This window comes from Gekko japonicus, unplaced genomic scaffold (assembly GCF_001447785.1).
Source record: "Gekko japonicus isolate JY-2015 unplaced genomic scaffold, Gekko_japonicus_V1.1 scaffold181, whole genome shotgun sequence".
Classification (NCBI taxonomy): Eukaryota; Metazoa; Chordata; class Lepidosauria; order Squamata; family Gekkonidae; genus Gekko; species Gekko japonicus.
Genome location: NW_015171507.1, coordinates 1,003,130 through 1,016,644, shown reverse-complemented (window position 1 = coordinate 1,016,644; position 13,515 = coordinate 1,003,130). Strand labels below are relative to the sequence as shown.

Here is a 13,515-nt window from a genome sequence, read left to right as displayed (position 1 = left end):
AGCCCCACCCACCTCACAGGGTATCTGTTGTGGGGAGGGGAAGGGAAAGGAGTTTGTAAGCCACTCTGAGACTCCTTTGGCTAGTGAAGGGCAGGGTATAAATCCAATGTCTTCTCTTCTCCTTCTGTTCTATCACCCCGTTAAGTGTCTTTACGGTGCCAAAGACTTTTCTTGTTGATTTTTGCTGAACAGAGAGAACGTTCTGAAAATTGGAGGGTCAAAACATGGGGGGGGGGGGTATTTAACTTTGCCCTGTATCACACCAGTATCAAAACCATTAGTTTCTGCAAAATGGGAATGTTGAGTACTTCCTTACCTGCAGCCAGGACGAGATGGGCATAAAGCTTTGTGTACAAGAACAGTGGACATATTGAGGCATAGCAGCACCACCAAGAACCCTTGGAAAGGAAAAACCTGTATCTCTCCCCCACCCCCACCCCCCATGCAAGGTGCGAGATGCCATTCTCCCTTTGAGTTCCTTGCTGGGTTCAGGGTTCAGGCTCGCAGGGGCCGCAGCCTCAAGACATGCATCTTCCAAGCTAAATCTAAACACACACACACACCAACACACACTCCAAGTTGGAAGGAAGCAAGGAGCAAGCCACCTAATTTCTTTCCAGCAAAACCTCACACACTGGCTGGCTGGGGACCTGTGCTGTGCTGTCAGCATTACCCGGGATTGTGGGAACGGCGCACCTGCTCATCTTTTTACCCGCCACCAGCTTTGGATTCTGGAGCTCGCCCTTCCAACTTCTCGATTTTTTTTTTCCTGCAAAGACCTCTGCACTCCTATTCTGCACTCCAGTTTGGCGTAGCGGTTAAGTGCGCGGACTCTAACCTGGGAGAACCGGGTTTGATTCCCCACTCCTCCACATGCAGCTGCTGGTGTGACCTTGGGCAAGGCTTAGTTCTGTCAGAGCTGTTCTTGAAAAAGAGCCGTTTCTGTCAGAGCTCTCTCAGCCCCACCCACCTCACAGGGTGTCTGTTGTGGGGAGGGGGAGGGAAAGGAGTTTGTAAGCCGCTCTGAGACTCCCTTGGGTAGTGAAGGGCGGGGTATGAATCCAATCTCTTCTCTTCTTCCCCAGACTCCTGCTTACATCCACGCATTGCACACCCACTTCACCAGCTTAGGAAGCGGTAGCAGGCAGTGCTCCCTCTGAGCTGTGGAGTCCTGTGAGCAAAAATTCTACTTTCTGAGCTACTGGCATTAAAGCTGTGAGTGAGCGATTTGGCTACGGCATAAATTAGTTTGCCCTGGAGCCATCCTTCCTGCACTAAGGCAAAAATGTGTGAGCCGGAGGCTAAAAAACTGTGAGTTAGCTCACACTAACTCAGCTTAGAGGGAGCACTGGTAGCAGGAGGGGTTTTTTCCTCCCAGGTTCACTCTTGTCTGCTCCCCCCTCCCCCAGGAGAAAGAGAGGAACGCCCGGAGAAAAAAGAAAAAAAATCCCGCCGTCCAAAACGAGGAAGCAGCCTTCGCGCCCGCAGCTGAAGACGAGGAGATGGGGCAGGATGGCTCGGGCACCAGTGGCAATGAGGAAGAGACGGGGGGGGGGGAGGAAAGGGGATCCCCCCCCGGCCCCCCCCCCCCCCGAACAAAGGGGTCTTGGCCAGTTGGAGGTAGGCAAGTGAGGTAACCCTCAGCGCTGCCAGGTGAAATGGCACAAGAGGCGTTCTCTGTAACCTGGGAAATGTCACTGCCTCCACGCGTCTGCAAGGACAGTTCCCAGCGGGAGGGTGGGGGGGAGGAAGCGGGGGCACCCCGAGGACATGCGAGGGCGAAACTTTCACACAGTGCCAGAGATGCAGAAAAGTTGACATTTGGCCGCCCCGGGTTGGGCGAGTGCAGCAGAGAGCCAGTCTTGGCAACGTAAACTTTTGGGTTTGCATTGTGCTTGCAACGTTTTGCAGTGCATTTATTTTGGATGCGGGGCACCTGCTGGGAAGCCTGGCTATTTAAACAAGTATTCGGAGTAGCCGATGGTATAATTGGATCTTGCCTTTTAAATTCTGGGCCTTCTCGTTACCAGGGATCGTTCGATGCAGGTCTCACCTGCCATGAGCTGCCGTCAACCCAGGTCAAATGTCCTCACTTGATTCAGATTCCCAACTTGTTTTCTGCTTTTTGGAACAGTTTGACCCAAATTAATACACTGCAACTTCCTTGGGGAATGTATCTTTCTCTTCCTGGCCACAGCATGTTTGAGGGTTAAACGAGGCATGGTGTCTAGTTTACGTTTGTGGTGATTCCCACACCAGTGTGTTGTAGTGGATAGAATATCAGACTAGGACAGAGGTGTCGAACTCATTTGTCGCAAGGGCCAGATCTGACATAAATGTCACTTTGTGGGGCCGGGCCATGTGTGCCATAAAATGTAATGCCAGGTACCGGAGACATAAACTGTATAAAGGACAGCAGCTGGTAATCTAAGAGTTGGTGTATCCTCACTGCAAGGCCTCATGGGCTGGGAGGGGGGTGCCAAGGAAAACCCACGTGGGCAGACCGGAGAGCCAGCGGTGCTTTACTGGGCAGATGTTCCTCTGCTGCTTGACTGCTGCAGACGAGGTTGTTCCACCATGCTGAAGCCACAATCCGAGCGGCTTTGTCCATTCCCCCTCGAGCAGTCTCCTGTTCTCTCCCTTGTACCAGTGGCTCGTGGGCCACATAAGAGCCCTGGGCGGGCCGATTCCAGCCCCCGGGCCTTATGTTTGACACCCCTGGACTAGGATCTGGGCTATCCAGGTTTGAATCCCCACTCTGCCGCAGAAGATCGCTGGGTGACCTTTGGCCAGTCACGCGCTCTCATCCTAGCCTACTTCACTGGGTTGCTGTGAGGATAAAATGAAGGAGAGGAGAACAACCTAACCCACTTTGGCAGCATATAAGTGAAGTAAACAAATTTTGTCTCTGCTGCTGGTAACAGCAGCTACACCTGTCTAGCCCTCTTCTCTCTCGGCAACATCTGTGTGGGCTTCTTGTGTTGTGGTGTGTTAGAATGCCCTATCCTCCCCACCATCACCACCACAGCAGAGGAACGCACAGCATCGGAGTTGGTTTTTACACCCCGCCATTCTCTACCTTGAGGAGTCTCAAAGCGGCTTACAGTCGCCTTCCCTTTCTCTTTCCACAACGGGCACCTTATGTGGGAGGTGGGACCGAGGGCATCCTGAGAGAACCGTGACTGGCCCAGGGTCACCCAGCAGGCTTCCTGTGGAGGAGGAGTGGGGAATCAAACCCAGTTCTCCAGATTGGAGCCCGCCGCTCTTAACCTCACTACACCACGCTGGCTCTGATGTCATGACATAGGTAGATGCCACAAGATGATTTTGCAGAAGGAGTATCTAGAGGCAGTGGTGACATTTTGGGGTTGCAGAGCAGACACATTTTTCGTGTTCATAGCCACAGGAGTAAACAGCTTTAAAGGGGGATTAGATAGATTCATGGAGGATAAGCCTATCACTGGCTACTAGCCATGGTGACTGAAGGGAACCTCCACATTCAGAGGCAGTACTCCTCTGAATCCCAGAGCCAGGAGGCAACATCAGGGGAAGGCCTCGGCCTCTTTGCCCTCTTGTTGGCCATCCAGAGGAACCGGTTGGCCACTGTGTGAGACAGGAGGCTGGACTAGATGGACCGCTGGTCTGATCCAGCAGGACTCTTCTCATGTTTTTACGAAGGCCTTGGCCTCTGTGCCCTGTTGTTGGCCCTCCAGAGGAACTGATTGGCCACTGTGTGAGTCAGGAGGCTGGACTAGATGGACCACTGGTCTGATCCAGCAGGGCTCTTCTTGTGTTCTTAAGGGTCTTTTGGGTCACAGTAGCCACGGAACCTACAGGCCAATGAAATGAATAATGTGGTGGTATCGCCCTACTACAGTCAAGCTATTTTCATTTTTAACTGACACACAGAGGAATGAGACGGGGGGTGGGTGGGTGGGGGCAAGGGGGCAAAATGAAATTGTCAACCATAGCTATTTCTCAGTCGGGAGCAGAGCCAGCAAGCTCGGGGGAAATGCATGTAATTTATAACAGTCAGCCCGTTTAACTTCTACGGGAGAGATTTAATAACTTAGCAACCCCGCCCCACCCCTGGCTAATGGCGTGTGCAACCGGCAGTCTTTTCAAAGCCGTTTTGCCTCTTTACAAGGCGAATTCCAGGTAAATCTTCTCCGTCAGGGCGATCCGGTAGGGGAAAAATGCGAACCTTTAATTCTGATCAGGGCATCGCAACTGTGCTCCGATTTGAAGGACAGAGGCACCGTGAAGGGCGGCTTGCTTGACAGAGTTGGGAGCCTCCTAACGCTGCATCAGTTAAGTCAGGCGGCAAGGCACAGGGGGAGACCAACTTATCCGGAGCGGGCTATCGAACATAACAGCCCTTTGAGCCGAGATGGCCAAAATGCCACAGGAGGAGAAATGTCAGGTCAGCCTTCTGCCTCAGCTGTTTGTCGTTTGACATTTGGGAGGCATTTCAGCATAGTGAATACCACGGTGCGGTGTGTGTGTGTGTGTGTGTGTGTGTGTGTGTTTGGAAAGGCCTTGAGACAGTTTCATCACACCAGGGCTCCTGCAGCCTCTCTCGAATGATATTACTGGCTCTTCCTCCCGGCATGTCGCCAGTCTATATCTTTGTTCCACATCAGCTGGCCTCCCGCGCATCCCGTCCCTCCTGGAACTTTGTCGCATTGAAAAACAAGGAAGCTTTAATGTGGGGCCGAGCCCCCCAAACTTGGGCATTTTTCTCAGCCGAGGACACAAATGGGTAGATACGGTTCCGCCCCCCGCCCCACAGCAGAGTTGTGGTCAAACTCAACCCAGCCTAAATATTGTAAATTCCTTCCTCCTCGTCTGTTTTTGACACGGGTTGTGGTCACGGGCAGGGAGGGAGAGAGAGAGACTTTCACAGATTCGTGGCGAGTAAATAAACTTCCAGTGGTGCTCGGAATTTGGTTCGGGGAGCCAAAAATGTGAAATGCTTTTCGGTTTGCCCAAACTGCGCAGATATACAGTTCCTTTTTGAACCAGTCAAATTCTGACAGGTCCTCAGAAAACTCTTTGGTTCCTTTTGTGAGATCCGAATCTTAGGGGATTCGTGCCTGCCCACCAGCTTGCGAGTGATGTACCCTAATCCCCCCAGCGAACATATTTTGCGCCAAAACCCCCTAAGACTATGAATGCCTCACTCTGAATTCCCCGCACCTGGAAATGTCTGAATATATTGCAGAATGCAATGAGGTCATCCTACTCCACCGCCACCCCCAGCCCACAATTCTGGCTCCATGCCTCGGTTTCTCCTCCAGTTGTAACAACATTTATTTGAAGCCTCCATTTTAAAGCGCGCACACACATAAATTCGCTCCGCCGTCCTTTCAGTTCCTTTCTTGGATGGAGTCCCAGAGCCAGGGCGGGGCGAGGAACTCGGTCCCCTCCGCCCCACCAGCATGGATTTCAGACCTCCATGCGTGTGCCAAAAGGGATATATAAAGATACACACTATAAGCTTTTCTTCCGCTACGCCAAAAATTCCAGATTCTGCGCCAAGGCGGCACAGATTCTGCACTCGGAACAAACAAGGCAGGTAGAGTATATGGAAAAAATGCCCAACTGTGGGCCCAGTATGTATAGAACACCAAGTCCTTCAAAGCGTCAGCCTAATTCTGTGGGGGGGTGTTAACTCCCAAGTATCTCCCGAGTGGCTCGAGTAAAGTTTAAATGACCCAGACCTACAAGCAGGGGCCGACTGTGCCACATAATTTGAAAACCATCCTCCTGGGGGGGGGGGATGTCAATTCCATGATCACGAGGCTGGTCATCGAGCCCCCCGCCCCCCGGTTGAGATTTGGTCCTCCAAACAGTACACCGGCCACTATCATAGAAAAGGTTTTTACTGGGAAGCCATCTGAGCAAGGTGGCATGACACAAAGTTCCTGGCACGTTTTTCAGAGTAGCCATGTCGATCTGCAGTAGAACAGCTAGATTTGAGTCGAGGATCACCTCAGAGACCAACAGAATTTTCGGCTTTTGCGTGTCTATCTGACGATAGACAGATAGATAGATAGACAGATAGAGCTCCGGTGGCTCAAGTGGTTAAGACGCTGAACTGCAGGCTGTGGAAGGTCAGTAGTTCAGCAGTTCGAGACCCGGGTGCCGCATGATGGAGTGAGCTCCCGTCTCTAGTTCCAGCTCCTGCCAACCTAGCAGTTCGAAAGCAAGAAATTGCAAGTAGATAAATAGGTACCGCTTCGGTGGGAAGGTAACAGCATTCCGTGCGCCTTGGTGTTTAGTCATGCCGGCCACATGACCACGGAAATGTCTTCGGACAGCGCTGGCTCTTCGGCTTTGAAACGGAGATGAGCACCGCAACCCTAGAGTCGGATTCGACTGGCTTTCGAGCAAGGGAACCTTTACCTTCACCTTTACTATCTGACGAAGGGAACTTTCGGCTCTCGAAAACTCATATCCTGACAACCTTGTTGGCCTGTAAGGTGCTATTGGACTCAAATCTGACACGTTTTCCGTGTCGCTGAAAAGGTTCTTTAGAAAGAACCCAAACTGGAGAAAACTCCTGTGAGCAGGGTTCCCTCTAAGCTGAGTTAGTGTGAGCAAGCTCACGGTTTTTTAGCCTCCGACTCACACATTTTTGTCTCAGCTCAGGAAGGATGGCTCCAGAGCAAACTAATTTATACAGCAGCCAAATCATTCCCTCACAACTTTAATGCCGGTAGCTCACAAAGTAGAATTTTTCCTCACAGGACTCCAAAGCTTAGAGGGAGCATTGCCTGTGAGTAGAAATGTCATGTAGCCTAGACGTGATAATGATGCCATGTGAGCAGCCCTTTATGAGAAGACAGTGTGAGTTTTTACAGAAATGGGGGGGGGTATTTAGCAAGGAGTTGGGTAAAGATCCTGCCATGATTGTGGAGATTTTTTCCCCCCTGTCTTCCTCGCTCTACTTATTTTTATCCACTAGGCCCTCTCTCTGTAGTTGCCTGTTATTGGTGGTATAGCCCCCGTTTCTAGCCATAGTTGGCTGACAGTTCTCTTTCTACCTGAGTAAAATGTTTCTCATCTTCCCCTATCTAAATAAAATATGGCCTCCCTCACAGCCTTTCTCTTAAGACCATACATTTTTGAAAAGCGAACGGGAGGCGTATGCTTCAAACATTGTGCTCAGGGACTGGGGGGGGGGGGAGAATGAGACTTTCAACTTTAAAATAGTATTGTGAACTGTAAGGAATTATTTACTGCCAGGTTTTGAGTTCTGTCCTGTCCCCCATTCAGGCTATATTGATTCATTTCTTATTTCGTATGCTGTCCTTTCCCCCAAAGAGCTCGGGCCCGTCTACATGAATAAAAACAGCTTAGGATTTGCATGAACCGCAGCCATGTTGGGGCGGTATATTTATCAATTTTGCATGGCGCCCTCTTTATTAACTTTTAGACAGCAGGCCAAGCCTATTCTGCTTACCCATGCTTTTAATCAATATCTAATACTGGCTATTACCTGTTTCTTTTAATTATGTATTGTGTTTTTATTGCTGCATTTATTTATTGTTTCTTCAAATTGATTTTGTGCGGTTTATAGCTTTCGTCAGTCACCCTGAGAGCCCTTTTATTAAGAAGACAGAGTTCCTAAATAAATAAATCAAAAGTCTCCATGAGGCAGCTCCCATATTGCTCATGGAAAGTGCGGTGCCATCCTGCGCGAATTATACCCTTGTATATCCATTGACTTCATCTCTGCCTTTTTAATTTGCAGTTGGTTCAAAGTTTCTGTAATTCCCCCCCCCCCCCGCGCCCCTCTCGCTCTAGATCTTCTAGATATTTTTTTAAAATCTGTTTTACAGTGTTTTAAGTTCGCATTTAGGTGGGCACCCGTGCTGGTCCGAAGCAACAGAACAAAGTTTGAGTCCAGTAGCACCTTTAAGACCAACCAAGATTAATTCCGGGTATCAGCTTCCGTACACGAAATCAAACTTGGTTGGTCTTAAAGGTGGCCACTGGACTCAAACTTTGTTTTAATGTCACATGGCGAGCTGCCTTGCGTGTCACTTTCAGTGGCAGGAAGGTGGGAGATAAGTCTTCTGAATAAAATAAATGACAGAAAATATCTTGGTACCCTGAAGTGGACGTTTTAGGTAGCAGCACCCCTTCCCCCACTTACACACAGATATAATATTTATATATTTATTTATATAATATATATATCTATATATCTAATAGCCAAGGTGCCCCCTGCGTGCGGATATCTAAAGCTGCACATCGGAGGCACCAGTCCTGTAGCTACATTGGGGCATCTTTGGGCTAGGCCCCCCAACTTACTGCCCCCCAACTTTCCATCCAGGCCAAGGCCCCTGAGCAGCGGCGGGTGCAGGGAAGGAGATGGGTATTCCTTTAATTCAATCAGTTAGTGCCCCCTAAGAAGTTTGGTGTAGTGGTTAAGTGTGCGGTATGGCCGTGGCCCCGCCCCCAGCGTGCCCGGTGTGGCCGCGTCACTTCCGGGTGATGCGCACGTTGAGGAGGAGTTCCCCCTGGGGCCCGATTTGACGGCGCCGGGGAACGGGCCTCTGGGGCAGAGGTTTCCCTGCCCCCCGGGGGGACTTGGGATCCCTAGCGGGGAGGGGGGAAGGGGAGAAGGCTCACCTGCGGCTGCTTCCTTCTCCACATGGAGCTCCCCCCGCGAGTATCGCGGGTTCCCCTTATTGTAATATATATAATATTTATATAAATGACGCTTTGGCAACATTTAACAGTGCTCCAAATCATCTGTCTGAGGAGTTCACTTCACTCAGGCTGAATGACAGAGCTTTCTCTAGACAGATAGACAGACAGGCAGACAGACATTAAATGCCAAGCATTTTAAATTCTTTTTGTTTTGTTGTTAATTTATTGTGCAAATTTTCAGTTTTTATCAATAGCTACTGGGGGGGGGGGCTTTTTGGCCAAAAGACGATGCAAAAGCAATGAAGAAATTTTGAGAGCCACTTCACACAGCAGCTAATGCAAGAGCCCCATACCTTGTAAGATCTGAGGCAGATCCCCTGGGGGAGACCATTTTATTTCGCTCCTAAACTGACTCTGGTTTTCATTGTTCAGGCCCTAAGTAAATATACATACACATTTACTGTCCAGCTGTGAGATAATTTTTTTTTTTTTTAATCCCCAAGTGTGCATTGGTCTCTTCCCCCTCAAGGTTTTGTGTGTGGAATGAACGACACTTCCATTTTAGGAGAACCTTGGCTTTCTAGACAATTCTGCTCTTTTAATGATTAACCTGCCCTGAAACTCTTGTTAGGATTGGAAAGGGATGGAGGAGTTGGTTCTTTTATTCTTACTGACCCTGACCTGCCTTCCTCTTCACTTTGGCCACAGTAAAAAAAAACACAACGGTGTTTTTTGAGGGGGGAGATCTCTGGATTTCTTCACAGATGGGCTGACTGGGAGGGTTTTTGGCAAACGGCAGAAACACTGCCGTGCTTGAGGTACGAACAGGGAGGCTGGATTGTTTTTCTCATCTTTATTTTTTTTTTTAATGGGAAAGACCTTTATCTCTAGGCAGAACTGAGGAAGATTCCTCAGAACAGCCTGGATGAAGTTTAAAGAGAGAGAGAGAGGGAGACATTTTAGGGGTGTTTTTTTAAAATAAGTTCCACGGAATCAAAATAAGCAGATGGTCCCCACCTGCCTGCCTTCGGACCTGTGCATCTAATTTTCGAAGTCTTTCCGTTTGAAATCCAAACCCTTCAGAGGGAATCAGGAAATATGTGATGAATATTGAATGCACTTCTCTCTGCTGTGGTAACTGGGGTAAAAACCGAGATGACGGGGCCACCACTGAGGCAGGGTGCCCTGTGGTACCAATATGGAGCGATGGGTAGGAGAGAGATGCTCTGAATAAGTAAAGGCCTTCTTAGCACCATGACACAGCCTCCCTCAGTATTGTTAAACGGAGGCTAGCCCATTTTCATATCTATTTTTGAAATGTGGGCCGTCTGTTATTTTCCTCCCGCCTCTCCTCGAAGGAGGTTAGAGTGGTGCAAGTGAGTCTGCCCTCCTTTTTTATCCTCAACGCCGTCCTGTGAGGAACGTTAACCCGAGAGGTTTATAAGATTATGCATTGGGATAGAGCAGGTAGAGAAAGAGGTCCTTTTCTCCCTTTTCTCACAATACAAGAACTCGTGGGCACTCCATGAAATTGGTGAGCGGTCGGGTTAGAACAGATAAAAGGAAGTACTTCTTCACCCGAAGAGTGATTAATACATGGAATTCACTGCCACAGGAGGTGGCTACAAGAATGGACGGCTTAAAGAGGGAATTAGATAAGCACAAAAAGGGGGACTCGCGGTACTCGCGGGGGGGGGGATGCTCCACGGGAGAAGCGGCCGCAGGTGAGCCTTCTCTCTTGTCCCCTCCCAAATCCCCAGCACCCACGGTGAGGCCTGACCTCAGCCTGCCAAGCTTCCCCCTCCCCTAGCAGCGGCGGCGTCTCGCTGGCCCGCCGAACGTCCCTCCCCCGGCGGTGGCGCTTCGCCGGCCCGCCGAGCTTTCCCCCTTCCCCCTGGTATTTTTGGCCACTGTGTGACAGAGTGTTGGACTGGATAGGCCATTGGCCTGATCCAACATTGGCTTCTCTTATGTTCTTATAAGAGGGAATCGGATAAGCATATGGAGCAGAGGTCCATCGGTGGCTATTAGCCACAAGGTATAGATGGGAACTCTCAGGCTGGGGCAAGGGATGCTCTGTATTCTTGGTGCTTGGGGGGGGGGGCAACAGTGGGAGGGCTTCTAGTGTCCTGGCCCCACTGCTGGACCTCCTGATGGCACCTGGTGTTTTTGGCCCCTGTGTGACAGAGTGTTGGACTGGATGGGCCATTGGCCTGATCCAGCATTCTCTTCTCTTATGTTTTTATGAGAGAGCGCGACTGGCCCCAAATCACCCACTGAACTTTGCAATCAAGTGATGATTTGAACCTGGTTCTCCCCAGTCCGGAATACTGACCAGAAAACCACACTACCTCATGTGCTCCACAGGTCCAAAATATAAAAGGCAGCCCCTGCACAAACAGTGGGTCAAGCTCAGTATTGTTGTTGCTCTTGTTTTTCCAGTTTTACTGATTTTGCTAGGAAGCCCTTCTGGGAGCCTCGGTACAGAGAGGGCAGAATTATTTTAAACAGGTACAGAACCGTTTATTAAGTTCTGCCTAGACTTGTTAGTTGTGAGAAAGTCAGCGCTTGCGCAGTGCATGCCAGGTGCTTTGAGATGCAACATTAAAACATTAGGATCTGGGAGGCCCAGATTTGAATCCGACTCTGCCATAGAAGTCTGCTGGGCGACCTTGGGCCAATCACATTCTCTCAGCCAAACCTACCTCACAAGGTTGTTGTGAGGATAAACTGGAGGAGAGAATGACGTAAGGCACTTTGAGTCCCCACGGGCAAGAAAAAGCTGGATATAAATGAAATAAATTAAAAATAAGAATTAAATAAAGTGATTGTGATCACAGGAGGAGACAAGGAAAAAATTTATTCTGGATTCATTAGCATGGATTAGAAGTGCGACTTTCTGGAGAAGGCACCAATGAATTTAGTCCTTCCTAAATATATTGCATAACTAATTGTTTCCCGTATTACTAAAACTTCACTCTGTATTTAAGTTCTCATGTCATTCCCAAGTACATTGTATAGGAAAGGTTCTGTTTAGAGTTGATTTACCTGATTTGATTTTTGACTGACCACTTCAAAAGAAAAGTGTATGGGAAATATGTGTCAAACAATGTGTTTATAACAGGAAAACGAAGTAGTGTATACTGCTAACCAATGTGCCCTCTAAGCTGTGGGGTCTTGTGAGCAAAAATTCTACTTTGTGAGCTACTGGCATTTAAGTTGTGAGCAGATGATTTGGCTGCTGCATCAATTAGTTTGCTCTGGAGCCTCCCCATCCTTCCTGAGCTGAGACAAAAATGTGTGAGCCGGAGGCTAAAAAACTGTGAGCTAGCTCACACTAACTCAGCTTAGAGGGAACACTGAGTGGGGTACAACTCCACAGAGTCCTCCAGGCAGTGGCACCCACTTCTGCAGCCTGGAGGCCAATGCTCCCTCTAAGCTGTGGAGTCTTGTGAGCAAAAATTCGACTTTGTGAGCTACTGGCATTAAAGTTGTGAGCGAGCAGTTTGGCTGCTGCATCAATTAGTTTGCTCTGGAGCCCCATCCTTCCTGAGCTAAGACAAAAATGTGTGAGCCGGAGGCTGAAAAACTGTGAGCTAGCTCACACTAACTCAGCTTAGAGGGAACACTGCTGCTAACCCTTTTAAACTGAAACTAAGATGTTTAGGGACATTGTGAGGTTTCTGGCATTGGAATAGTCCATATTTATGCTGTAGAGTGGCCTAAAAATACTAGAAACACAGGAATACTCAGAATTAAACAGAAATGCTCTTGTCTGGGCTTAACTGCCCAGCGCTAAATAATGCATTCCCAGTTCACTTTGCAGTAAAATCTAATCTTTTTGAGGGGTCTGGAAGGGGCTTTCTCCGCTCTATGTATTACTGCTTGCACATGATAAATGATACCAAACCGTATGAACAGAAAATCTGTAGGCTTTTTTTTTTAATTTAATTCCAGTTGCAGTAAATAACAGCTCCGACACAGAGAGTCTTCCTTCTCCCAGACCAGAAGCCAAAGAAAACACAGAAAATGGGCCCAAACCAACCCCTGAATCCAGAAACGATGCCGAGGAGCCACCTGCAGTCAAGATGGAGGACGCCCCTAGTTCCCCAGCGGCCAATCCCACGCCCCCCACCACCCAGTCGCCTGAGGAGGCATCCGCCGAGCCGGCCTGCGCTGAAGAGAAGCCACAGGAGGAACTAACGGTGGATGTGGTAAAAACCGAGGAGCCAGAGGAGAAGCCCAAGAGCCCAGAGCCAAGCCAGGGTGACATCAAAATGGAGGAAGAAGGGGAGGAGTCCCAGGACAAAGACAAGGGGGACGACACGCAGACGGAGGAGAGCCACAGCAGCAACAACAGCGTGGCCGTGGGGAGTGAGGGGGCACCCAAGGCTGAAAAGGAGAACCACAAAACCGGGAAAACGGGAGGGGCCAATCCTGACAGCGACTCCAGTGCCACGTGTAGCGCAGATGAGATGGATGAACATGAGGCTCCAGACAAAAACAAGTAAGTGAGGAGGAGGGCCCGTCGAGCGGGAAATCTTGCAGCAGGGTAGGATCCTGTGCAAATCACAGATGTATTGTAAAACTCCCAGGCGCTTAGTTTCCTGGGCACCTAAAATGTTGGGACCTTTGGGGAAAAATTTTTTTCCCAGCAACGGACAGAGGGACAGTCATTGAATTGCTGACTGATTTGGCAGGGATGGGAGTATACCTGACCGCTGACAGCAGGTGAAGGGATTCCAGATGTATGACCTTATGGCTCACAAGTGCACCACTGGGAATGGTTTGTCCGGGGAGGGTGGGGAGGCACCAGACAAGGCAGGTGGTTCTGTGTGTGTGAGTCTATAA

General features: G+C 49.4%; 1 protein-coding gene across 1 annotated transcript in view; it reads left to right on the top strand.

Moving 5' to 3' along the window:
• The window catches only part of NCOR2 (nuclear receptor corepressor 2), a 332,048-nt gene that overhangs the window by 221,877 nt on the left and 96,656 nt on the right, over positions 1-13,515 (top strand). The window contains exons 18-19 of the mRNA XM_015419296.1: positions 1,410-1,551; positions 12,622-13,171. Coding sequence (XP_015274782.1) covers positions 1,410-1,551; positions 12,622-13,171 — 692 coding nt within the window. The remainder of the gene's footprint in view (positions 1-1,409; positions 1,552-12,621; positions 13,172-13,515) is intronic.